The sequence below is a fragment of the Neodiprion pinetum genome, chromosome 5, assembly GCF_021155775.2.
Source record: "Neodiprion pinetum isolate iyNeoPine1 chromosome 5, iyNeoPine1.2, whole genome shotgun sequence".
Classification (NCBI taxonomy): domain Eukaryota; kingdom Metazoa; phylum Arthropoda; class Insecta; order Hymenoptera; family Diprionidae; genus Neodiprion; species Neodiprion pinetum.
The window spans coordinates 6,816,077-6,843,508 of NC_060236.1; the positions used below are offsets into that span (position 1 = coordinate 6,816,077).

At 40.9% G+C, this 27,432-nt stretch overlaps 1 protein-coding gene across 1 annotated transcript; it reads left to right on the top strand.

Moving 5' to 3' along the window:
* On the top strand, window positions 1-27,432 carry dmrt99B (doublesex-Mab related 99B). The gene is made up of 5 exons (XM_046630022.1): window positions 1-1,071; window positions 2,840-3,158; window positions 23,458-23,876; window positions 24,534-24,783; window positions 25,792-27,432. Exons 1-5 carry the CDS (start codon window positions 811-813, stop codon window positions 26,181-26,183), a joined length of 1,641 nt encoding a protein of 546 aa, XP_046485978.1. The 5' UTR covers window positions 1-810; the 3' UTR covers window positions 26,184-27,432.

A 27,432-nucleotide genomic window follows, 5' to 3' on the forward strand; every position in this document is an offset into this window, starting at 1 on the left:
TCGAGGAGTCGCGCATTTCGGGTCGGACCTTTCCAACTCCCAAACGGCTCCGCTATTTTTACCAAACTTTGGTCTTTCCGGTGGAACATCCCTTGTTGGGTATCACACGACACCTCGTCTTCGCCCGCTATTCGTGCTCCGACTTTGACGCGGTTAATCAATTACTCAGTGAGACCAATTGGCCATAAGTTGTAAGATACGCGGTAGTAACAGTGACCGTTGATAATCCAGTTGGTACTAAAATATACGGCACACATTTGTTGGCGTAGTAGTGATTCAACGGTTTTCAAATTCGTTCGTCTCGCCGGTTACTATCGAGTGTATTTTTGAATTTTAAACGTGCGATTTCAATCCTGCAGTGACAATTGACGTGATATTGTTTGAATCGAATTGCAGTCGCTGCATGGTCGACGGATATTGGATACGGTCCGTTCCCTTCATCTCCGTGGAGTGACAGAACCGGGATACAAATGAACGAACAAGTCCGAAAGTAAGGTGACATGGTCCGGCGATTCGAAGGGTTAATTAAAAAGTGATGCGGCGTGCAAAAGTGATATTAAAGACACGATGAATACGGTATAAGGAATAAAAGAAGCGTAGAGAACATTGACCCTTCCGTTCTCCATAGAAATTTTTTCAAAACGTATCAAAACAAAAAACAAATAGAAATATGCTCGCGGTGTTGAACTTCTGAAATCACAAACACGGGACTGAAAAACTGGACACCAAAAAATAGTCCATAAAAAACGGACCCTGAAGCGTGAACAAGTTATCACGTGCAGTTTAAACTACGTCCAAGAAAACGACGTTATGTCTCTACCTCGAGGGGTAGGACTCGGCGTGGACGTTGGCCAACTGATGCAGCAGCAACAGCAGCACCACGTTTTACCAGCGGCATTTTTCCTCAGAGCAAGTGCCGAGCGCTATCAGAGAACGCCGAAATGCGCTAGGTGCAGAAACCACGGAGTAGTTTCGGCCCTCAAGGGACACAAGCGTTACTGTCGATGGCGGGACTGTGTCTGCGCAAAATGCACCCTCATTGCCGAGAGACAACGCGTCATGGCTGCTCAGGTAAATACAGACGACATTTAATTGCCGGATTCCCCTATCGGTCAGCCCTTTCTACGGAATTATATTCAAACGTTTTCGTTATACGAAGTTCAGCCCTTTAGCTGTATACTTATAAGTCCCGGACAAGATGTTGGAATTGAGAGAGCAGATCGTTAGTCGATGGTACTTGTAAAGCACCGCCGGTTACTTTGGCACATGGTCATTACACTGAGAAAAATTTCATTTGTTACAGTGACTGGAAAAATTGAGTAAAACAGGTATCGTTAAAAAAACTGTTCGAATATTGTTGGGATTACGAAGAACGAGGTACGCATAACCATTTTGCGCTATCGTCGATCCCTTTTTGCTAATTGCAACGCAAAATCAGTTTGTGAGGTTTACTCTACTTTTTTAGTTAAACAAGGCTTCAACTTCAATTTATCGTTGCACGAGCATTAAATTTTCGCAACGGTTGCGAGAAAATATAGCAACAGTGATCGTAACGAGGAAGAATAGTAACGGATACTAGACTTTCCGCTAACGGCTAGAAAACTAATTTTCATTTTCTACCTAGAACTATATTTTTCGATTGCGGTAAAAAATGAAAATAGTTAAGGACTTAGCGGTAACCGGAACCGGAGTAATCCGTACTTGATGTAAGCTGAGCATGGATTTTCCATACCTGGGAAAATTAGCGAAGCACATCTAGAGATTGGACATTATTGGTAGGCGAAGACTTGAATGGAATATTATTAAAAACTTTCGAAGATCATTATTGAGTTGGTAGCTTTGTTGCGTCGAATTTTATGGGTATCTATGTCTATAAAATACTTTGCATCGCATTCAAAATTGATTTCGTTTTCGTTTTTTAGAATTATTCCATTCATCCCAGAGTCCTCTTGCGCTGTGGTATAGAAATTTATTCATTTTACAGAGGCTGAAAACTAATATATTAGATTAATAATGGCGTCTAGATTAATTGACACAGCGATCCTTTCCATTTGGGCAAAAATGGTGACAGAAATCAATCGAGTCTCCATCGTGAATAAGTGAAATTATGAACTTCAAGCTGATTTGGATTTTACTGAATAATAATGTATAAATGAGATTAATGTTTCGAAAGTGCATAAATATAACGTTAACCAAAATACCATGTAGCCGTGATAGAGTAAATAAACAAACCCCTTCCGTTTTCACTTCTATAATGAATTCCGTACCTGAAAAAAGTACAAGTTACCGGTCCTGCCGTACTGTAAGAGAATCGTTTGCTCGCGGTGTTGAACGGCGTTACGAATAGAAGTGCATAAGCGATGGTGTCTTGAAAATTTACCCAATTACGGTTAAACGCCTAATTACCTCCACCAAATGGTCGGTGAAAATAAAACCTCCGGGGTTTGAATAACGGCTTATTCAACGAATTAGTGAATACCCGAAAACCTCGAGAGTTCCGAGGGCTTATAACTCTTGCAAATTTTCCCTCAAACGTCACCCCCCCCTTTCGTGCTTTACCACTCGGCGCATTGTGCCAATCTGAGGTCCGCAGGTTCCTTGGGAGTGTCGAAAGAAAGAAAAAATTGCGAGAAATGTTATACCTTTTATCCAGTCCCTTAATAGCGCCTTTTTATACTTCATTAACTTAGTTGCGAAATTTCCACTTCGCTTTCGTTACGTTATACGGGGAAAAATTAAGGAAACGATAATAAAGGTTTCGGAGTAAACTCGAGTAATCCGCTTTCAACTACCTTTCGCGGTGTTAATTTGCTCTTTTCGCATGTTGGCAACTCTCCAGGTCGCTCTGAGAAGACAGCAGGCTCAGGAGGAGAGCGAAGCGAGAGAATTAGGCCTGCAGTTGCAATACAGCAACAATTGCACACCGTCACCAGCCGCCGCCAATTTGCCGGTTCCACCCGCTGGCGAAAGCCCCGTTCATCCTCATCAGCACGCGCACTCAAATCCCACCATGGCGATTCCCCCAAGTTCTCAGCTTCAGTCGCAGCTACAGCAAACCCAACTCCAGGGAAGTTTGCAACAGCTTCGAGTACCGCAGGACGATTATCAGACCACCAATTCGAAGACCGAAAAGAACGAGTCGACGCGAACTTCTCCCGGTAAGTGAAACGATCCGCCGATCGGCGAAGTTCTAGTATGTCATCCTCATCCTTAAGGATCAATTATTATTTGCAACGATAAATCGTCATGCGATCGATTCAAAGACTGGTTCAGGGTAGGGTGGTTCATTTTTAAATAATTACAATAATTGGTAGCGACATATAAATATTTTCCTACCTCCTCCAGATTTTACGACAATTGATTTCTCACCACTTGTCACAAATGTTTCGAGTGGCATCTTGGAAAAGATGAACTGAAAAAATTAACCACCTTAGTGCAGGGCTTGTTATTAGAAAATCCTGCCACCCGTCGTTCGTGACCGAATTTAAAGTTTTTTAAAATCCGATCACGCGTTTCGGAAACTGACATTTAACATGCGATTGGATGGCGTTGAAGAACGAAAGAAGATACGACAGTGTGAGATTTTTTAATTCGTCAAGTAGATCAGTTGATTAATACGCATCATCGTAATAAATCTTTCTTCTAATAACCCTCCGGAACATTGCTCGATATCAATCCTCGTATAAACCGGCTTCTGCTTTGCTACGATTTCTATCGAGGAAACAGAACACTCTGTTTATCCTTCAACCTGCGAGGGTGCAGCAAACAAAGGTTCGGCCAAATCTCGAACGAAACAACTTCTCGCAGGTATAAAATGCCACAAATGAAATTCTCACGTCTCACTGAACAACAATTTGTGCCAATCTCCAATCGCCTACAAGACACACCGTTTCGAACAAACTGCTGCACACCAGTCTTTTAACCTGGTAGAGTAAAAATCATCCATCAGCAAGATGAAAAATTTTCACTGTCAAGTATCTCTCTGCAAAATTATACGTATACACCTACACCTGCAAAGTTTGATCCGTTCTTATAAGACCGGGCTTAATTTCTCTGATCGGTCAGGTGAATCGCAGAGTTGTAGATGCAGTGTTTTATCGCGGTGGATTAGGAAGACAATGTGTAATACAAGTGCCTAATATAGTGGTAAAGGATTTAACGTTGGGCCAAAGTTAAGCCTTCGCTAACGAACGGCGGACTTCAAGTGGCGATACAAGGGGTTGCTCAGTATTTGGCTATTATTTAGCAGGCCCAAAGTCTCTCTCTCTAGGCTCGAGGGTGTGTACACACGTACCTGCCAAGGTACAACCCAGCCACTATAACCTGAACTTCTCGCTCAGGACATAATGGCTTTATACCACAATTAGGCACGCGGATAAATCCTGCACATACATAGATCCATGGTGTTAGTACGCTCTCGTTGAATGCGGATGATGTATGTTTTATTACAAACGTATAGGAGGCACGTAGGTTTTACACGCATGTACGTACCTTACGTGAGAATGATCAAACATACCTAGCGGTTGACTTTTGCCGTGTAAGGTGGTGCTGACTTGTGAGTGGCTGAAAGCCATCGAGTACCAAGTAAGTACGAGGTGGGTAGGCAGGTACTGAGAATAGAGCAATAGTGCTCTGGGGTCACGTGACCATTGTACGTCGTCTCATTTTCACCGCGCCGTCGATACCCTCGAGTCCTGCTCGTTTTGTATAATATATTATATACCTACTCGCGAATGTCTTGGCTCGAGGACATGCAAGGAAACAAAGAGTCGTTAAGGTGGCTCTGGTAGGTATCGCTCTTCGAGGATTCTTTAACCAAGGACCTTTCACCGTAATCTTATTGCCGTTCTGATTATTAGCATAATAATGTCTAAACCATCCATGGAATCCCCAAATAGTCGAGTATTAAACCTGACGAAAAATACTCGAGCGGTGATCTTTCGTTGACTTCCGGAGATCCGGAACCAAAGTCGTGAACTGCGATTGGTTTTCTCGAATCTTCGCTTCTTGACGCAAATTATCGGTCCCGTTTAACCACGCGTATCTGCCGTGCAGAGAATTTCCGACAAATTGTTGATAACCAAAAAACAATCCGTAAATCGCATGCAGATCGTACAATCTGTCTCTAGTGCATCAATTTCGACCAATTTAGAAATTTTGAAAACCGTTCTTATCATTATCTTAAAGTTAGAACACAAACCGGTCCATTTATTGTTTCAAGGATGATTACGGCGAAACAGTGGGGTAAAAATTTGTGAAAGATTATAACAGATTCAGTGATAAAGTAACCGTAAAATGCTTGGTCGTGAAAAAAAGTTAACGAATCGAAGGTTCACCGAGGATTAAACGATCGAGACAACAAAGTCTAGACTACACCTACAATACGAGAGTCTCGAGTATCGCAAGAACTAGTCTCGATGCAAATGTATATTTGGCACAGGCATCGGTATTCGAATGCCCACCACGACGAAACCTCGGCACACCAAAGGCAGTACATAACCGACACCCACACTCGGGCGTATAGATGTCGTTTATGTATAATACGAACCACCCCCACGACGAATAAGGGACGGTGGGAAGGAAGAGATCGGAGAATACGGTACACTATAGCAAGCCAAGACTTGAGTCTGTCGAGAAGTTTAGCAGTAATTGAATTTCTCGGGCCAGTGCCTTCGGCCGCGGAGATGGTCTGGCGGTGCGCGTATCATTCTACCGAGTCTTTCTCCCTCTGGCTTTCTTCCCCCTCTTCCTCACCCTCTTCACGGGGATGTGTACGCGCACAGAAACGAAGATGTGTATACATGTATATACGCGTATATAGCCAAGCGTTGAATGGAAGGACACCCCGAGTTCCCATTCACCTTGTGGAAGAGACTCCGGTGTGTCGAGCGCGAGGTTAGAGGGGTGGTTTCGGGGGTGCGAGAGCGACAGAGAGTATTAACTTTCAGACTCCGGATAAAGTCCGGTATACGTAGTAGAGTTACGTACACCGCGAGGTGGGCAGTACATGGGGTATATATACACACTGTACATATACCTGTATCTCGGAGAACGACTTAGCTTTGACTCCTCGAGGGTGGTGGCAGCGGCTGTTACGGCATTGGCCAAGAAACTTTGTCCCGTTCTGTCGGAGACACCAGGAAATTATTTTACTCCGTTCTGATCTTCCCTCCACCTCCTCCGCCTAGCGGCAGCCTGGTGCACCTAACCGCGGCTTCTTCTTATCTTTGCGGGTCATGAGATATATTCGCAGCACCGGGCGTGTATAATATCACGGGAGCCGGAGAAGCTGCTCCGAGAGAAAGAGAGAGATCTACAAAGAAACCGCGCCGAGGAAGCGGAAGAAACACCGGGGCAAGGAACAAGTCCGTGCGTGTATAACGTATGTTTGTAGGTACGATACGCGCGTGTGTATATCTGCAGGTTTGTTCTAATGGGCACGGTGGAAACCCACCAAGCTTAGGCAAATACACACGGATATGTGACCTGTACACAAAATATGTACACGAAATCGGGGACGCCGAACGCTCCCGGTTCAGAGAATAATTAACCAAAATGGCCGCTGTGTCAACGCGTTCGATCGTCGAGGTTCGCGACATTCGGTTCACGACTCGCGTTACCAAAATTCGAACGGACCGATCCACTTGTATCTCATTCGCGCGAGGATAAATTTTTTAGAAAATATTTTATCATCCTAATTGCGGTAACTCAAAATAACCCAAACTGATATCTAATGTACTCGTTATTGGCGAACCCAACTTGTTCAAAATCGTTGTCAAGTTGGAAATTACTGATTTTTTCTCTCAATGTTTCGTTACGCTAACGTTACGAGCTTTAATCTCGTCAAAATAAAAAAAAAACCGACTTGTATATAACGATTGTTTCGATACGAAAATTGAGGTGAATCATTGAAATGTAGGTACGTGGATTGTGCACTGAGAGAAATTTTTAGTTCCAGTTACCGCTCGGTCCTTAACTATTTTCATTTTTTACGACAATCGAAAAATACGGTTCTAGGTACAAAATGAAAATTAGTTTTCTACCTGTAACCAGAAAGTCTGGTATCCGTTACAATTCTTTCTCATTACGATCACTGTTACAAAATGGTTAAGCGTACCCCGTTTTTCCTAATTCCAACAATATTCAAAAAATTTTTTTAACGTTATCTGTTTTAATCAATTTTTCCAGTTACTACAGCAAATGAAATTTTTCTCAGTGTGTGGATTGAAAACCGGTAAAAACTGATGTTCGCAACATAAGTGAAATTTCCAACAATATGAACAATATACTTTTAGAAAACTTGTATATCTTTAGATAATATTTCTTTCTTTTTTCAAACTACTTCTGCGTCAAGTATTCCGCTAAACATAAATATGCCTAATAGAATTGCACGTTTTCCCGATGATAAGAGAGAATGCAAGAGATGAAGATTTAAATAAAAAAAAAAAAAGTAACAGGTACGTGCAGCATACACGAGGATTGATCGACAAAACGAGTATATATAATTGTAATTCAACGTGTGTCGAATGTTTGCAAAGAGCCGTGACGATAAAGGCGAAAAATTCATCGTACCTACAACTTTGCTTGGTAAATGTATTTTGATGCGGTGGAAACAGCTAGTTTAAGGTATCGCGTGTGCATACATGGTACATGTTTATAATCATCGACATGTAAGCACATAAGTCGTACGCGTGTAGAACAATCTTATATGCTCGACTCTTCCCTCGTGACTTCACAGACTCTCGGTACATGGTCGATGGTCGAGAGCGTGACACGTTCTCAAAGATGTTTGCTCAAGATTTTTACGGAAAATTTGAAAGCTGATTTTCAGTGTTTTCTTTCTTTTTTTTTTCGTTTCGTTTGTTTTTTTTTTTTTCTCTTCCTTCTTCGTTCTGCTTCTTGTTCTTCGACATCTTCATCCTCCTGAGTACACGACAAGCATGTGTATGTTGTTGGACATCGACGGCATGTTACGGGCGTATTACCTCGACAGCATTACATGTGACTTTGTGCACATTTGTCTACATACAAGCAGCCGCGATTATTATGAGAAAACATTGATCTAAGTACTAAACGGAGGTTGGCAAACGCTGAGATATTTACACTCGTTGATTGTAGGTATGTTTTCAAGCCGAGACATGCGAAAAAGTTTCTTTATTTTATTTATTTGTTATTTTTTTTTTTCATAACCTCTAATAATTAGCAAATTACTTCTAAAATCAACAGCTGTAACTCACCGCACGGAATATCAAATTTTTTTACGGATATATGTGGGCCATGAAATTTTCGACTACCTATATACATATATATATACATATATATGTATAAAATATGCGCTTTCACAAAATTTCAAACGCCTGAATTAATTCTCGTCCAGTCATATTATATATATATATATATATATATATATATATATATATATATATATATATATATTTGCAAATTCGCTATTACATTATCATAAACTTGGGCAACTTCAAGTACACGAATTTTTCGATTTCAAAAATTCACATGCGATTACATCTTCTTGTATCTTACCGTACGTGCAGTATTCAAATTTTCGGCAGTGCTTTTCAAAGGGCAAGGTTTCACGCCACTTGATTCACCGTTTGTATTGCATTATAATACGTGCAGTGCGTATATAAGACGTTCCGCATAAGGGAAGCGACATAAATCCCTTGTCCAAAGACCACATGAAAGTAAGGATTACAAACGAGCGATATAATGGCCCGCGGAGGGTGCGTTGTAATGCGCTCTTCAAGTGATTTTTAGGGGCCACATTCGACACTGCACGTCGATTTCGGAGGGTGGATTTTCCCTTCCTAACCACCCAAGACTCCCACCGTTATTATTTTAAAATAACAAATCCAATACCGAGACTTGGTACTGGAATATCCTGAATCCAGGGTGCACGAAAAAGAGACAACTTTCACAACTCACAGATTAAAGTTATCGAATTTTCTTGAAACTGGTTCATTTTCTTTGAAAATAAGTGACAATTAACGTTTCGAGTGTACGATTGTGTAAGAAAACTTGATGCGAGAAGAAAAAAGCGAGTCAGAAATTTGTTGTATACGTAAAGAATTTACTCATTCAACTTCAAAGCCGTGTTTCTAAATTCAACCAACCTAAGTTTAGACGAGATTGCACGTGACTTAAATTCCAGGATATTTAAAACTTTACAGCGGTTCGCGCCATCATTTGTGCAACGTCTATAATTTTACAACACTTTTCATAAAAATCATACACGGTTGATTTGAAGCAACCCTTCGCCTCGATGTTTTTCGGTATTAAATTTGCGAAATACGATACACGGCAGCAATCATGGGAATTATTTGAGGGGTGTATCCACACACGTGATATTTCACCGGAAGCCTTATCCGCAACGGCGGATGCTGGTTGGAATTAAAACACTGTCGGGGCGATCGGGGCTTCTTACTCTCTTCCTTTCTTTTTCTTTTAATTCCTCCACCACAGGCTTACTTTTTAATTAAAAACCCGTATCTTGAACTTACTTATATTGCATAGTATCCTATTACCGCCGAATATAATATATAAGTACATTATTAAATCGCCGGATCATTTTTACATCTATATTGTCTTTCACTCCGCCTGCAATGAAAGTGAAAAAAAAAATTTTTTTAAATCCACTACTCTGCACAGAAAATGAGGAAATTTTGATAAGATAGGGTTAAAAAATCGCTGTGCGTACATATACTCGTAAATTTCAATGGAGGTAAAAAATTATGATAATAAATAATCCGAAATTATAAATGAAACTTGATAATATAGAGTCGGTTTCGTTATATAAAAGCACCTACAGTTCGAGCTTTGAAACTGAATTAAACAAAACACATGCACGCCCAGGACATCTAGAATATATATATATATATATATATACATATATCGATTTGTACGAGAAAACTTTAACTACACGTTGAAAACCCGAGCGCGCGAATCCCCTGAAAAAAAAAACCTACAGGTCGTACAACGAATTGACGCAGTCGTGCAAATATCCGTTGAAAGGACGCGCCATCCGAGTAGGTACGCGTGTATTCCAATGGTGAAATAATCGTCCAAAGTGTAAAACTTTATAACTATGTCAATCACGGAAATACATGCTTCAAGAGCGTAGGAAAAATAACATCGTTATTCGTGTAGTAAAATTCAACGCGCATGTGCTACAATGCGCGAGCAACTGTTTGCCAGGGTGACCAACCGTCTTTAACCCTAAGAAATTTTCACGGTTGCAGTGAGTATCGAGCATAACCGTCACCGACGACGGTCAAGAATTTCGAGGTTATAAACGGTTGGACAACCTGTCAATCAGTTGCACTCGAATTGCATCGCGTGTGTATTAAATTTTAGCAGACGTTGCGATCGTTAGAAATTCGCTCTGTACAACAACAAAGTATAATCGTTATCGGATGTATAAAGTATCTCCGTTTCAGCGAGCGCGCTGTTAAAAAAAGATTAAAAAGAAAAAGAAAAAAAAAGAAAAGAAAACCGCCGACGAACGTAAGGAAATTCGAAGAAGCGGTAAAAGGAAATGAAAAAAATCAAATAACCGAGAAAAGGAAATGAAATTACAAAAATCGCTATATTTGTAAACCACAGCGCACAGTTCACCTCGCGCTTTCAGGGTTATAAAATTCGAAAACAAAAGACGGCTGGGCGCGAAACAATTAAAAACGTTACGCCCGATCGCCCCTTGCCGCAGAAATCTCCTCCCACACCCGCCATCCATTCGTTTCCATCCTCAACCCGCTAACGCTAAATACACAAACGCGATCGCTTAGCGTACATGCGGATGTATACGCACATACCTCTATATATGTATATATCAACGTATACAGAGACCCCCGGAAAAACCTCCTCTCGCCCTTTCCGACAGCAATAACAAAACACGCGCGGGCTGGCGGCGGAGGTGAAAACAAAAGCGAATCGCAAGGATTTAATGACTGATCGGCTACCCCCTCTCCCTCTCCCTCTCCCTCTCCCTCCACCCCCTGTCCCTTCCACTACGGACGTATTGGATATCTGGTAAGCGCGAGGTATTATTATATACGCGCAACCAACACATTCGATTCGAAAAAAAATTTATTTTCCCTCCATTTCCGTTTTCTCCCGTTTCGCTCGTTTTCTTTTTTTTTTTTCTTTTTATTTCTCTTTTCAATTCTTCCTTCGTCCCCCGCTCCTTCGCTTCTATTATTTTATTTTTATTTTATTTTTTTTTATTCTTTTTTTTTTATTCCCATGCGAGCACGAGGGAGGGTTTCCGATGCGATTTATCGCCATTCTGCTTGCGTATCGATACGTAATAATGAGAGTCTTTTGTTTCCTAAACTCCCGCCGTACCACGAGATTCCGGATGAAGTCAGAGCCCCCCCTCTGCAGAGCCGCGTAGGCTTTCTTTCTCGTTTTCGTATATATAACCGCGTGTGTGTGTGTGTGTGTGTGTGTGTGTGTGTTTCGCGCACGATTATCGTGTAAATCGAAACGGGGTTTTTTTTTTTTTTTTTTTCCAAGTACACACACACACACACACACGAATTATATAGGTATGTATAATATTTTTGCCGCTGTTAAATTGATCGTGATTTTTTACACAGTGAGAATTAGAAAGACACGCAACATCGTAACGGTGATGGAAATTTTCGTTTGTTATAACTTTGTCTTTAAACTTTACTGCGGGTAATCTAGGATAAGAAAAAAAAAAAAAAAAACACAAACATGCAGGTGAAATAAAGTTTGTTGAAAATGAGGAATAATTTTTCAATTGATGGATGGTTCTGAAAATAAATGCGATTTCACCGAATAACCCAAATTAGTTTTTTGTCCGCTTCTTCGATTCGCTATTCATTGCATCGCCATGTTTATTGAAAAGAATTGCTTTTTTTTCGTTTGAATTTTAATTCACTCGAGTAAACTTTTGGTGAAATTTCGAAGACCTTTCAACATTTTGAAGAATCTATCGATTTTTTTATCGATTCTCTCACATGCAGTGTATTTTGTTAAAAAATCACGAACCTTCATAATATATTATACTTTTCACACTTTTGCTATTATCGCGTAAAAAAATGCGGGAAACTTTATTTAATATGTACACCGTAAAAACTTATTACCTGCGAATTACATCAGTTTTTCCTGTATAATTTTCTACAATACAACTACAATCGAATAAAATTTCTCTCGTCAAGTCTATACTCAGATTTATTTTCCCGAGCAATCGGTGTAGCGAGAAATTAATCGATCAATTTTATTTTAAATTCTTTCAACGGTTCGGTGCAAATCACTTGAATTCGCACTATTATATACACATTCAATTAATTGGCGAAGGGATACAGCGCGGTTTACACCGGCGTACATAAATCGATATAAAACATTAAACCTTCGTAGCGCATATATACACACTCTTTGCAGTTCACTCGATTCATTCTTGCCATTGACCGTCCGATCCCGGAAAAGCTCCGTGTTTATAAATCATGTATATACCATATATGTATACATATACTTTTACATTTATATACATACATATTTGAAAACAGGGGAAACAGCCACTCTGACGCGAAGTCGGGCGCGGCACGGAAATGCTTTGGAAACGGTTAGAGTTAATTGGAGATCCTTGGAGATCCTTGCGGGAGGAGGAGGCGAGACTCGAATCGCGGTCCCTCCTCACCGAAATAATATTGTATATCAGCGACGAACACACCCTCAACCTACTTCTCAACTCACCCCTAACTAGCGGTGGATATACGCATGCATGTATGGCGTATCCGGCATTTTAACGGAGCTCAAAAGTCCAATGAACCAATTATGACCGATTTCAGGCGATATATACTGCACGATCTTTTTTGATTCTTCTTCTCCCTCGCCGTTAAATATGAAGTAAAAGAGTGAATAAAAATTCATTTCATTTGTTATGGTAACTAAAGAAATTCAGGCAAAACCGGTATCGTTAAAAAAATAGTTTGAATATCGTTGGAATTACGAAAAACCAGGTACGCGTAACCATTTTGCGCTAATCGTCGATACTTTTTTGGTAATTGCAACGCAAAATCTGTTTCCGAGGTTTGCTCTACTTTTTTAGTCAAACAAGGCTTTAACGTCAATTTATTGTTGCTGAGGCATTAAATTTTCGCAACAGTTGAAAGAAAATATAGCAACAGCGATCGTAACGAGAAAGAATAGTAACGGACACTAGACTCGGTAACAGCTAGAAAACTAATTTTCATTTTCTATCTAAAACTATATTTTTCGATTGTGGTAAAAAGTGAAAATAGTTAAGGACTGAGCGGTAACCGGAACTAAAAAATTCTCTCATTCTACGCTTATCAAGAAAAGAAACGCAGTGTAGACCTGAACTCTGTCGAAAACAAAATAGTGAAAATTTGAAGCAGCAAATCAAAAAAACTACGGCTAATTAAATTGAGATTTCTAATCGTTTCTGATTTCTATTTATAATTGTAATTTTCTGACGTGTAATATAAATTATGAAGTGCTTGATTCTTTGGGTTTGGAATCGATCACGATCCAACACAATATCCCATACCTATACGTTGTTTGCCCTACGGCGTTCCGTCGGTTCCTCATCCCTGTAAAACCATTTTTATTCGAGGTACGATTTTTGAAACGTGCTCAACACCGTTTGACTGACAGTAGACGGAGGAGGAGAAGAAGGACGAGGATGAGGATGAGGAGGAGAAGGAGTACTACTCACCTCGCCTCGAGAAGCAGATGTTAAATTGCATCTGGTATATCAATTCCCCTCGCCCCTAAACAGCCCATTGCTGCACGCCCGGCGTTATAACCTATATACAATTCCATTCCTATCGAAGTATAACCCACAATTCCAAGGGTCCGCGGTGTCTGCGGTCTATTATTATTATCATTATAATTATATATATATATATATATATATATATATATATATATATATATATATATATATATATATATATACATACATACATGAGTGTGTGCGCGCGTATATGTACATGTCAAACCACCCTCCGAGCAAATAATATAATAGCCATTATGTGCAAGGGTTACCTTACACAATGCGAGAGTAGTCCGTGGTCTATATACGAATTTCGATTCGCCCACGCAGAAAAAGAATATTACACGGTGCTCTGTAATAATGAAGTTTCACCAATTGTCCGTTATATTGTACGCTTGATACGAATATGATTGTACTCGCAACGACAACGAAAGAAACAAACATGTAAAAACTATATTTCATTTGTGGAATATTAACTTGACAGACGAATGATGAACTTGTTGTTTGATTTTCAAGTGTTATTATTATTACTGCTGCATATAGTAGTGTTTTTCACCGTATGGTATGAATGTAAAATGGTTCATTTAATTACGCTTGTAAACACAATTTAACGTAATAAATTCTCGTAAATAATGCATTAAACATTTCGTAGCGTCTGATTTTCGGTACCGAATAATCAGTTGAAATATGTTATTTAATTACACCAGAATCGGTCGAAGTTTTGGTGAGAGTGTAATTGAGGAAAAAAAAAAAAAAAGAAAGGAATGCGGCAAATAATTGTAAATGGTGTTTTATAAAACGATCAATCTAAGTTATCGATTCAGTGCTCCGAATTGTTCGACTATACACAATCGGCTTCGTTGCAACGAACTTGGATTGCTACGGTAACCGATACAGCGTAAATTTTCCTAATCGCAGTAAAATAAAATTGAATATCCGATGAGTAATTTTATTCTGCAATTATCACAGTGACAATAGGCAAGAAGCTCACCGTTTGAAAGATAATATACGATGCGAAAGTAGCGTGAAAAAGTTTTCCTTCATTGCGTTGCAGGAATAACGGCCAAGGGGTGATAAGAGGGTGCATAGTCTAAGAGGCGATAGATCGACATTAAGTTATTTAACGACATTATGAACAATAGAGGTTAATAATTTATTACACCTCGGAGAGTCATCGACCGTGAGCTATAACCCGAAGCGTATAACTCGGCCCGTCCAAACCGCGTTTCGAAGGCGTCGGTGTCGTCTCGCTCCCTGGCTTCAGAGAGTATGGAATGAAAAGGCACGCCGCGATATAATGGACCTGCACCAAGCCGCTGGGGAGAAGCAGTGTAACGCCTTCGCGGAGTAATTTACTGTGAAACTCGGCTCGGCTCGAAGCGACGTCGGCACCCCCGGAGGTATCTCGATGCCTTGTGACTGAACCCTGCCTGCCGGTGTCCCGATCTGCGATTCGACTTCGAGACCCTTTCGCGAGTGAGATAATTTTTGGATGGGGGTGAAAATTCGCAGGGATCGATATTTCGAATGGACGATAAATCGAAATTTCAAACTTGCCAAGATGAAATAACGAAAGATTAATTGTTCGAATTTCTTCCTTTCTTTTTTTTCCAAGTGTCGTTGATCGGTAGTCATTCTATTCAGCAGTCATTCTACTCAGCAGTCATTCTAATCAGTGAGACTTTTCAAATTCAAGGTATCGAACAGATCGTCTTTCGTTATTTCATTTTCACGTGTTTCAAATTTCGATGTATCGTCCAATCGAAATATTGAACGTTCCATGTTTTGACTCCACGCCATAATTTTCCTGTTTTCGTCACCTTGGGTAACATAAGAAAGGTATTGGTTATGATAGAATATCACATTTTTTGATTTCTAAACGAATCTTTACGTTTTTGAACCATCAGAATCCGTAAAACAGATTTTTTGAAACATGTCGGTCTGTCCGTTAAACTGGCTAAAAAAATTTAAAACTTACAGGATTTTACAACTATCTAATGAGCATGAAAAATTTCCATGTCCCGTTTAATTTGAACTTCCGGGTCTACCGGGAATAAATCGATTTTCAATGTTTTACCGACAAACATTTATTTTTTTCTCCTTATTGCTTTTTCGAAATAAGCGATTATGTTTTTCCCAGTTCGTACATTTATTAAAAAACAAAAAAAAATATCCGATTTTAATTCTTCTCCCAAAAGCTTTTCATTTGGCTGCCAACTCCTATCAGTTTCAGATTTTTCACTCGGCAGTTTTCGACATCCACGTGGAATTTTGTCTTACCAACCGACAGACTCTTCCCTTTTCATGGCGATGAAAAGAACCGCGAAATAATTTTTTTCCCGGCTAGTTTCTCCCGAGATTTACCCACGATTAGCTATAAATCGTTTCGTGAAGTGTTTTGATGTCTACAAGCGGATAGAAAGCGAAATATATGCTTGGTAGTCACTGCTGGTTTTTGACGAATGTGCAAGTCAAGTCGCAAACATTCGGTTGAACGGAAATGTAAACCGTAGTTGACAAAGCAAACAAATAGCGAATAAGTTTAACGAAAAAAAAAATTACCCCGAGTAAGTTTCGTGAATTTTAATACAAACAGGGATTAACTTGGGTGACTTTCTCAGAGGCCGCAAGAAGACTCAGTCTTCAAAAAAATAGCAAGCAAGGGTAAACCGTAATTTGTATCAAATCGATCAGCGAACACTTCCTCGAGTAATAACTGTACATTTAATACATTCAAACTTAAAATAAAAAACAATCTTCGAATCATGCACGTGAAAAAAATCTGTTCGATTTACATGCGCGACGCTTATTATATGAACAGCACCTTTTTGGATTACAAATTACTTCAATTTCGGTATTTGGCAATATGAAAGAACATTCGCGCATGCAACTTTAACATACAAACAAGTATAATTCAATAATTCACATAATCAGCGTCGCGCATGTAAATCGAACAATTCTTTTCCCGTGTGGTTGACCACATTTTATCTTTGAAAGTCAGTGGCTCGAAACAATTATACGACTGTATCAGTCTTGACTTCAAAGTGTCCCAATCGCTGTATGAGGCACCCTTTTACAAAATGGGCACTCAAAATAAAACGTCTACGATTACACATGGCGTTCGGTAAAAAATTCGTAAGAAATTCAAAGACAATTCCAGGTAATTTTCAGCTCAGTCAACGAAATTAAAAATAGAATATTTCCAAGACACAAGGAAAATTCAAGCATAGTTTCCAGGACTTTTAAGGGCGAATTAAAATTCAAGGACATTTCCAGAACATTTTCAGGTCATTCAAAGACATTAGAAATAGAATATTTCCAAGACACAAGAAACGTTCAAAGATGGTTTTCAAGACTTTTGATAGATAAGAAAAATTGAATGACATTTCCAGGACCACTGAAAGCCATGTTATACCACAGGAGTAAAAACTGACCAATCGGCTATCATTTACATGCAACAATGGAAACACCGACTTGGAACAATTTACAGACATAGGTTTGAGACCGGGTTTGGACGGAGAAGGAGAAACCCTGTAGAGACTGAGTGACCCGAGAGAGAGAGATGAGACATGGTCGGGTAACGCTTTCGGTTTTGCTCCTGAATGTAATTTACCGCTTCCAGGGTGTTGTTTGCTTCCGTACTGTTCATTGTTCGGTGCACCTAGTACCTACCTACCCCAGGCTCTGGGTCACTTCCACCGCAAGCGAAACCCTGAATCTAATTTATAGTGATGTTTCGCGTCGTCCACAGTTACTTGCAGGGCTATGTTCCGATTCCTAGTGTTCCATTATGCAGTGGTGTGTACGTTTCTCGTCGTATATCTGTACCGCCTCTAGTACGCATTAATACATGGAGAGAGAGAGAGAGAGAGAGAGAGAGAGAGAGAGAGAGAGAGAGAGAGAGAGAGAGAGAGAGAGAGAGAGAGAACGTGGCTGCCCGTGGATCAGTGTATGTGTCTGTGGTATTCTGAATTATTCAGCATTGTCTCCGTTGACGCCATTGTTCCCCATCTCACCCAGAGCACATCTCGCGCATCTGCACCTACGTATCCATCCCTATATGACTTCGAACAATTCAACTGCACCATATAAATATAAATTATGTCTATTCTCAGGACCAACTATACACCGACGATAAATGAGAAGAATACGACCTCGAAATATACATTGATATATCATGTGATGTGAAATTGGAATGATTCGTACTGTTTCGTTGCACAGTTTTCGAGTTATCGTAACGAATTCACCGGTACCAAGGTTTATTCCGTTCTCAATTGTTGAATGAAAGTTGTTCGAACGGTTTGTTGTATCCGAGCTTGACAACCGTCGCAATAATTCCTCCGTCGCATCGGCACATGTAACTACAGTAACGAATATACATACTGTCAATAGTTTCATAATCCTTTACCAAACATGCCTAGAAACCGAGGCCATTAACCAAAGTGCTGATCCATCGTGAAGTTGTTAATTTTACGCCGGCATGACTAGCAGACTGAAATATTGTAAAATTCTGTAATATAATATAATGTATTCGCTTTCGAATGAACGAACGGATTACAAGATGAATAGTCGAAAGGAATTCGCCGGTATCGGTGACGAGAGGAGACGGTTATTATATACTCGCGACACTTCCAATAAACTCAAGTTTTATTAGTTATTGATATTCCGCAGGTCCGCGGCGTAACGACGCGAGGAGGAATGCAATATCGCTGAGTTAATGTGTTGCCATATTCCATTACGGGGTGAAATCCACCATTGCTATACTATACGTCCACTGTTCTACTGTATTTCCCCCCCCCCCCCCCCCCCCCCAACCGACGTCGCCGTAGTTCCTCGCCTGCCAGAATTCTGCGCGGATACATATTAGGGCGCGAGTTATACGGACGGTTATTAAAGTGTCTGACGATACCGTCTCGTCCCCCCTTTCCCGCCCCATCCTCAACCTCATCCTCGTCCTCCCGTTATATCCACACCCTGCCGACACTTCGGCAGTGCGAAGGACGCAAGCCGCGGCAAATTCCACGCGTGCCAACGCAACCACCGTGACCCAAGGTTCAACCCCTATTTCTACCCACCCCATGGTCGTCCAGTCACTCTTATAACGATCATCCATGACAAACATGATATATAACCGTCGTGCGAGTCGAGTTTCAGAGCTTTCTCCGTCAACGAGATTTTTTAACTTTCAATTAATTGTAGCCAAGCTGCCGAGTGACAATCGCTATACTAGAGTGATTCATTTTTTAACCTTTTTTTTTTAAGCTGCCATGTGAAAAATTTGTTACAAATGCTGGTGTATAAATTGTCGTAAGAACTGGAGGTGGTAGAAAAATATTTTTAGGTCGCTACCAATTGTTGCAATATTTTTTATTTATTCTTATGTATACAGCTTACGGACTTACATATATATTAGTTTAATTTTTTTTTGTGTCAGGATCAAATTAATCGTTCACCAATCAACAGCAAACTCCGCCTAACTATTCCGCAGTTGGCTGTTCTCGTATTTTATCCGAAAGATAAATAAAAAAAGGAGTATCGCATCACCTTAATGTCATTATTTCGTTTTCAGTACCAATTTTTATGAACAATGATCAATTGGACCACGATACGAAAAAAATAAACTAATATATACAATAAGGTCCGTAAAGTGTACACATAATAACGAATGAAAAATATTACAATAATTGGTAGCGATGTCTAAATATTTTCCTACCGTATCCAGATTTTACGATAACTGTGTTTCCAGTATTTGTCACAAATTTTTCGACCGGTGCCTGAAAAAAAAAAGTTACAAACCGAATCACTCTAGGCTATATCAACTTACTCTTCTTCTCAGAGACCGGACTTTGCGAGTTACTCCAAGACCCGTCGTACAACGTGAAATTTCAAAGAGTTGACGTAGTACAAAAAATGAAAATTCAATATTGAATACGTGTCGTTAATTTTGATACACGAAAGGCAGTGAAGGGCGCGAAGCAAATGGTGTATATAAGAAATACTTCGAAGTTTCTACTCGAACAGAGACCTTTCACTGTAGCTGTCCGGTTACCGAGTTTCCCCATTTTGAAACTGGATAATGTAGATACCCGTTCAACAACCGTTAAAGAATGAGTAAACCAGTTTTTGTATAATGTAATTTATATATCATCGTCGTCAACTCATTCAGCACAGACAGATCCGTTGGTGGAGAGGCATAGAAGGGTGAGGAGTAAAACTCCGCCCATCAAAAAGTTGCAGAATATGGTTAAGTAGACCTTGTGAAGTAGCTCGATGTGAATTAGAAGTTGGCTACATATGGCAACCATTTTGAGAAAGGGAATCGAAGGTATAATTCAGTGCGTGTATTACGTGACGACGTACAGGCCCGGACAAAGGGTGATATATGTTATTTGTAAACGACGCCGTATCCTGAGCTTTGAGTATATTTAATCCCCTTGGTGTCGGAGAGGCGGCGTTGGGGGGGGATATTACTTTCGAGCCTTGACACGATATTGTTAAAGTATCGCCCCGACTGTAAAACGACACTTGCAGATCTAGGGGTTGTATTTCAAGACGGGTGTAGTGCGCTGTAGTAATACGGTGAAACTGCCGGCAGTCTTTTTTCCACCTCCGACCCCAAGAGCCCCCGATCCGTAACCCCTGTGACCCTTGGTCTGAAAATTCCGTCGCGCGACAGAGACACTCGGCAAGGGTGGATCGCTTCCCCCGCACTAGTGAGGGTAATAAAATCTTTTCCAGCTAAGGAATACGCCGTCCTTCACGCACCAGCTTCGTATTTATTTTTCGACTTTGGATATCGTAGATACGTAATCCGGGATCGGGATGAACCGAGGAGGATGCTCAAGTATTACAAGTTACAAGTTTTCGAAAAACGTGGGGGTTTATCATCACCGTCAATGGGAAAAAAGCAGTTTTAACTACCTTCTAAGATTTTGGTTCTTTTATCGATAACCTCAAAAACTCATCAATTCTTACCCTGGTAAAATCGGGGATTTCAATAATTCGTACTTGAGACAATAATTGATCTTCAAATGAAATTTTTTCCACCAAAGTTTCACTTGCTATAAAAAAGATTTTAATTTCTTCCAGGTATTTCGAATAAGCTCGACAGTTTCTTACGACTTAATTGTGTTCGAAAAACGATCCCAACTCATCAGAAGTGACCGTCGTATATATATATATATATATATATATATATATATATATATATATAATACAAGTCATATGTGTCCCGCAGGAAAGTCCCAATACCCTGCAGGTTGAAATCGGTTTTAAAATGCAGTAAAGATAACCATTCCTAACCGAAGCACGTGTTACGCGTAGGCGCAGACGAATTACACGACGAATGCAGAAGTGCACGAGTGGTTATAATACTAATTGACGTTGTAACGGGGGAATAACCGGAATGAATAAATCGAACGAATACTCATATATAATATACATATAAAATGTCGAAATTGGCAGAGGTGGATGAATTGAAAAACAGTCTCCTCGGCGCACGTACGCTGAGATATTTAACACTCGAGTGGTCAGCAAGAGTAAATTGAACGTGCATTGAATGACTGACCAACCCAGCGAAACCCGACATCCCACCCTCGCGCATTGAGACGCGGCAAGCTCTCGAGTATGGCTTGCCGATGCCGATATCCACCCGACGCGGTGCTCACTTGGCGAACGCGAGGTCCGTCGGTTCCTTTCGAAGGGTGCCACGCGTCCCAGGGATTGCCCGGGGAACCCCTGACCACTCAACTTATCCGTGAGGTTGTTAGAAATAATTGCGAAAGCACTGGACAGGCCTGTTATACACAGAAGCAAGCCAACTCGTAGCGAGGTAATACCTACGTCCATGTATCTGCTCTTTTTATACGAGCCGCAGAAACAGAAAGCTTTGGTTATATTCAGGGAATTGAAATGAATCCAAGTCAAGTGTGGTGTAAGGTTGTACCCCGGTGCTCGATCGCTTGTTAAAAAGTTTGACCAGCCGGTCGGTTAACTCTGGACCTCGATCGACTGGCGTGGATTTAGACAAACGCACACCGCCATATGCATCCATCGACGGATATCAATTGACGAGAGGTCATGATGTAAGGGAAATAAGGTGCGTCGGAACTGAAGAGATCTTTAAAGATATCACGTAAATGGGTTACTTATTTATTTGCCAATGCCAGTTTGTGCAGTAAAAATTTGCAAAGATAATAACGCGAACGCAAATATCAAGCCTTTATGACATCGCCTTGGATATGTCTTCTAATTGGTTCGACTGAAGCGTACGTGCATTCTTTCACCTTATTTCCTGACATCGTGGACGAGGTCAGAGAATGTTGCTGTAATATAGAATCGGGGCAAACCAGCTGGATGAGTCAAGTTTAACAGATTATGAGGAAAACGTGAGTGAGTCATAAATACAGTGTGCAGGTACCTACTTAGAAATACAGCGTTCAAGATATGCCAAAAATAACAGGATATAATAATAATTCGAGTGAATCCGTGTTGCGGTTTTTTTTTTTTTTTCTGTCAATTGGCAAAATCAACTCGTACCGTGCACGTTTCGTTGAAACATCCATGGCCGCACACTCTCTCTTTTTGTTTCTCCTTCTCTTACGGCGCGGTTAATAAGTACTCCACACCATCAGCTGTAAACTCCCCCGCTCCCATGCTTTGGTAAATACGTAAATTGAGGGAGGAAGAAAGGGGGGAGAAGTTTTTTTTTCTGGGCGAGGCTGTAGGCACCTACGTTAGGTTACGAGTGCAGGGAGAAACTTTCGAGTACCTTTCCTTTGCCAACTCCCCGACCGACCGCCGTACAACTAGCGGTGAGTTAAGGATGCATTGGATTTTTAGCCCTGCTGCCTTATACTTGTTAGGAAGACGCAGTAGAGTGTGAACGTATAAAATGTTGCTCACTTCGTGGTCCATTACGAGAAGGACTCTCGGTAAACCAAACTACGTAGCGCGGTACTGGAAAAGTTCGAAGTTTCAAGTTTTAAGTTTGCCGGGGAACCAAGGGTATAGGAAACTTGAGACTCCCCCTTCGACCGTTTCAAAAGTTAGCTACTAGAACCAGCGTTTGCACATTCGAGAACATATTTCTACTTTTTCATCTTCTTTTTTCATTTTTCTTCTCCTGCTTTTATTTACGAATTTATAAACAGTTTAACTTTCCTCGCAATCTGAGTCCAAGTACACGTCGACAACTTCCGTCTAAACGAAGCGGTACGAGCGTTGCTCGAACGGATTGGAAAAGAAAGTAATCAACAGAGAAGAGAGGGGAAAAATGGAAGAAAGCTTGTAGGAGGATGGGGACTTGTGGTGCACAAGGTAGAACCATAAGGTACAGTGAAAACCAGTTGAACGGTTGGGTGAAATAGGTTCAGGAAAAACGTTTACATGCATGGGTACATAGTTGATAATTAGTCCAAGTACTTGAGGACTTCTGTCGACTCCCAAGATCCGAAAAGAAAAAACACAGCAGTGTACTTGTCCATATTATAATTCACTACTGTACGCGAAAAAGTGATGTTATATGTGACAGTTTGAGAAAATTCAACTCAGCATTGGACGGGACAGAATTACTATCCAAAAAATCAAAGAAATAGAGTCATCTAAGGACTGATCCATCGTGACGTTCGATATTTTCAACAGCTAGGAACTAACGCCTTCTTCGTTTTTCTTTCAAGTTCCAGGTCCAAAGCGCGCCAGAATCTCCGTGGATTCAACAGGCGAGGATTCGGAGGATCACGACTCGGCCGGGGATCACATGCACGAAAATCATCCCCTGGAGCGTGCCGGAAGCCGGCACCAAGTGCCGAATCCTTGCCCGATCCCGAACTCCGCCTCGACCGACTTTACGACAGAACTGGAGGCTCCACCGTCAAGGAGGAGTACGAACGGCTCGGAATCTGCGAGTCCTGATCCCCGAGATTCCCCGGTTGAGAACACGCCTCCCTTGACACCGGCCCTAACACCGCAACGCGAGGATACGCCTGCCCCGGAGAACCTGAGCCTACGTAAAACCGGAAGTCCTCAGCCCCAGCAGACGCCCCTTCAGACAAACCTTGTTCAGGCTCATCACAGCCCACCGCCTCATTCGTTAACGGTAATTGTTAACTACTTGTACTAGATAAATTGCTCGGGTTTTTAGTCTTGGGAAGATATGGGCTCATTCTGGAGAAAGATACTAGGCTGAAGTCACCGATTCGTGGAAGTGGGAGACAATATCGGGAATTGCTTAACGTAGTATGAACGGAAACCCAGTTTCAGTTACAATGCCAAAAATTAGCCAATCAGTCACCTACACCCAAGAATATTTCCGCAAGCACTTAATTTTGCTTAATAATATCCCAGACAGCACAAAACTTAAAACCGTCGAAAAGACGTCTAAACGATGTCTTACGCGCCATTATTTTGTGACGTCTCGAACGCCCCAAGGACACCTTTTAAATGTGAGGATATTTTTTCGACATAAAGATATCTTTTGGGCGTCAGAAAATGGCGCATGGACACTCTTTAGACGACTTCAATATTTCTACTGTCTGGGATAGATGTATATATACGGGTTTCAAACAGAAGCACTGTCAAATTGTAACCACCGAGAAAGAAGCAAGTAAAATGCAACGGTAATTTTCTTTATCTGTATAAGATAAGCAATTACACGTCGACAAAAACCCTAACAAATTCAAAAATGTCCAAACCCCCGACAGTAACACAGTAGATATAACGCAGTCTAAGGATCATCTGGGGTTTGGTATTTCAGACAGCAGCTCACTTTTCCCCATACGCGCCGCTTTACGGACCAGCGGCAAGTTCGCTCTACTGCGCCCCGTCTCTCTACCAACATCAGCATCAGCACCACCTCCAAGAGCAACGAGATTTGCAAATGCAAATGCAGGGAATTCAGCACTGCAATTTGCAGATTCAGCAGAGATCGCCAGTCGACGTACTCCTGCGAGTGTTCCCGGGTCGTCGTCGAGCCGACGTCGAGGCTCTGCTACACCGATGCAAAGGTACGTACGATGCACCGTGACGTGCAAGATCACCATAGCGAAACGTAAAGTGCCTAGGTGTCGATACCTTTACCTTGTACCTAAGTTCATTTTGGCAGTAACAAGACCACCTACGTATTATTCCGGTTACTTCGGGTATTCTTGTTCGTGTACCCGCGTCTCCTCTTGTCAGTTTTCAATACGTCAGTAAAATTGCAAAAACCGACGCGTGACGTTCCGAACTGTCGATCAGGTATCGTTTGCTTATAGATCATTAGAGTGCCCAACTTGATAGGTGCAAAGGTGTTAAAGGTACACAGGGACACTTTGGAATGAATAGAGCTTGTTTCGATACTGCACTAAAAGATCTTCATTCAAAGTCACGAGAGATTACAGTGTCTCCTATGCAACTTCGTTTAGCCTCTCACTGTTATTCTCAAGATCGAAGATAACTGAAGTTTCCCTCAGGAATACAAATATCAAAAGTATCAATGCGATAAGAAAACCGACCTCACTCAAAATTTTACCTCACTTGAAACTTATTCGCGGTTCTTTCTACGCGTAACTTTTGTACACAATGGATCCCACCATGCCCATATATAATCCAATGTCAATAAAGTACCTTTACGTAGGTAGGTAAACCTAGAGTATTTGTACCTGCAGCTACGTAGATGCGCTATAAAGTACCTATCCCGTTGTCTGGGTACTAAATATAAAGTACCTTTCACACTCTCTAAATTTCCTTGGAGCGAAAACTGCGCAACTCGCACCATGAAGTGAACACTTTTCCACTCCCAAACGTTTGGAGTGAATAATATCACTTTAAATTTCACTCGATTGGAGTGAATATTGAATACTTCACTGGAGTAAAATATTCACTCGATTTGCAATCGCGCATTTTTCATCCTCGTTCGGTGATTCTTCACTCCATTGGAGCGAACTCTCACTCCAAGACATCGAGAGAGCAAGACCTTGAAGGGTGTACCCCTCTCACGACTTCTCTCCAACCTTCTCCTTCAAAAATTTCAGGTGACGTGGTCTCGGCGATGGAAGTGATGGTCTGCGAGGACGCCCTGCACCCAAAATCAGCCTTTTCGCCACTCGCCGGGGCGCTGGCGTCGGCCGCAGCCGCAGGACTCGCAGGAGCGGCTTCCAGCGCTTATTCGCGCAGCGCCTACTGCACAGCGGCAGCCTCCCTAGCCCAAAGCCAAGGTCTACCGAATCCGAATTCAACCCCACCAACCAGACACAGATTCCTGGCGGCCCCTTACACGGGGACCGGTTACCTCCCCACGGTAATAAGGCCGCCGAATCAGGGGCCCCAGGACTTCGGGGGCCACAATAACGGTGCGAGTACAGGCGACGCCTACAGAGAAATGAGCCCCGATAACGCGAGCGACAAGACAAGCTACTCCGAGTGATACATCGGCGGCTACTATCAGCACGCTAGCTTCTATCAGTAGCCGCTTATCGCCAAGTAAGTGCAGACAAGAGGTTACCAAAGGAAGGCCAATTCGCAGTGGCGTGATACAGTTGCGGTTAGGAAAGGAAGGCGTAGAAAGCGCCGCGGAATTTAAGGTGATTTAAGGTGATTTAAAGAGGCATGACGAAAACTTTTCTGAACTTTACTGACTCTCACCGATTAGACTTTCGGACTTGGCGTCTGCTGAGAGGATTTTGGACGGTTTTTACGAATGATATGACGGAATAGGTAAGTCGCGCTGCTGAGCGTGACGTACCTATATAATATAATTATACATATATATACACACACACACACACACCTGCATACGTGTTGAATCATAAGTATGGCAGTGTACTATAAGGTACGAGTATTTATTTTAGCTTTGACGAGATCGCAATATGTGAATGTCCGTCTATGCGTGGGACAAAAAAATTGTCAAATATGTCGCGTTTCTATATACCTATGTACATGTATTACTTATGCAAGTTTGGTAAAATAATATTACGTAAATTTGATAAGTACTTATACATATATGTATATATATATATACGTATATATACATATATATACATATAGTTTTTAAGAGTTATACGATGTAAGCTTATATCGCACGAATTATATTAATATAATAAACTGACTGCAGTTACGAGCTGAAATATATGAATAATTATTGTTATTTGCAAAACTTGTGTAAATGGAATAACAAATCACTGAAACTTATTGTTATACACGTATGTATTTAATTAATGAAACCCGAGTGATACAAGGAAAACGGAAGAAAACGGAATATAAATAATCTCTGTCAAGTTGTAGAAGCGAATCATGTACTTTCTGGCGTATACGCATATATGCATATTTGTTGAAAAATATAGTATATAAGTACAATTCGGTACTAATATGTATATGTAACATATGCAGACGACTGTATAGATGCGATAGTTGTACCATTATTATATTATTATATCATATACATATATCATAGACAAGGTGTAAATAAACGAGTGCTAGCTAGCTTTACAGTGTTATTAAATTAATCAATGTTATCCAATATAAATATATATATACACAAACATATATATATATATACATATATATATATGTGTGTATAAAATAGTATATCGTCTACGATGCGTTTAGCTAAATACCGAAACAGAAATTAATGGACTTAGGAAGAAACAGAAAAGATTAAACAAACAAATAATAAA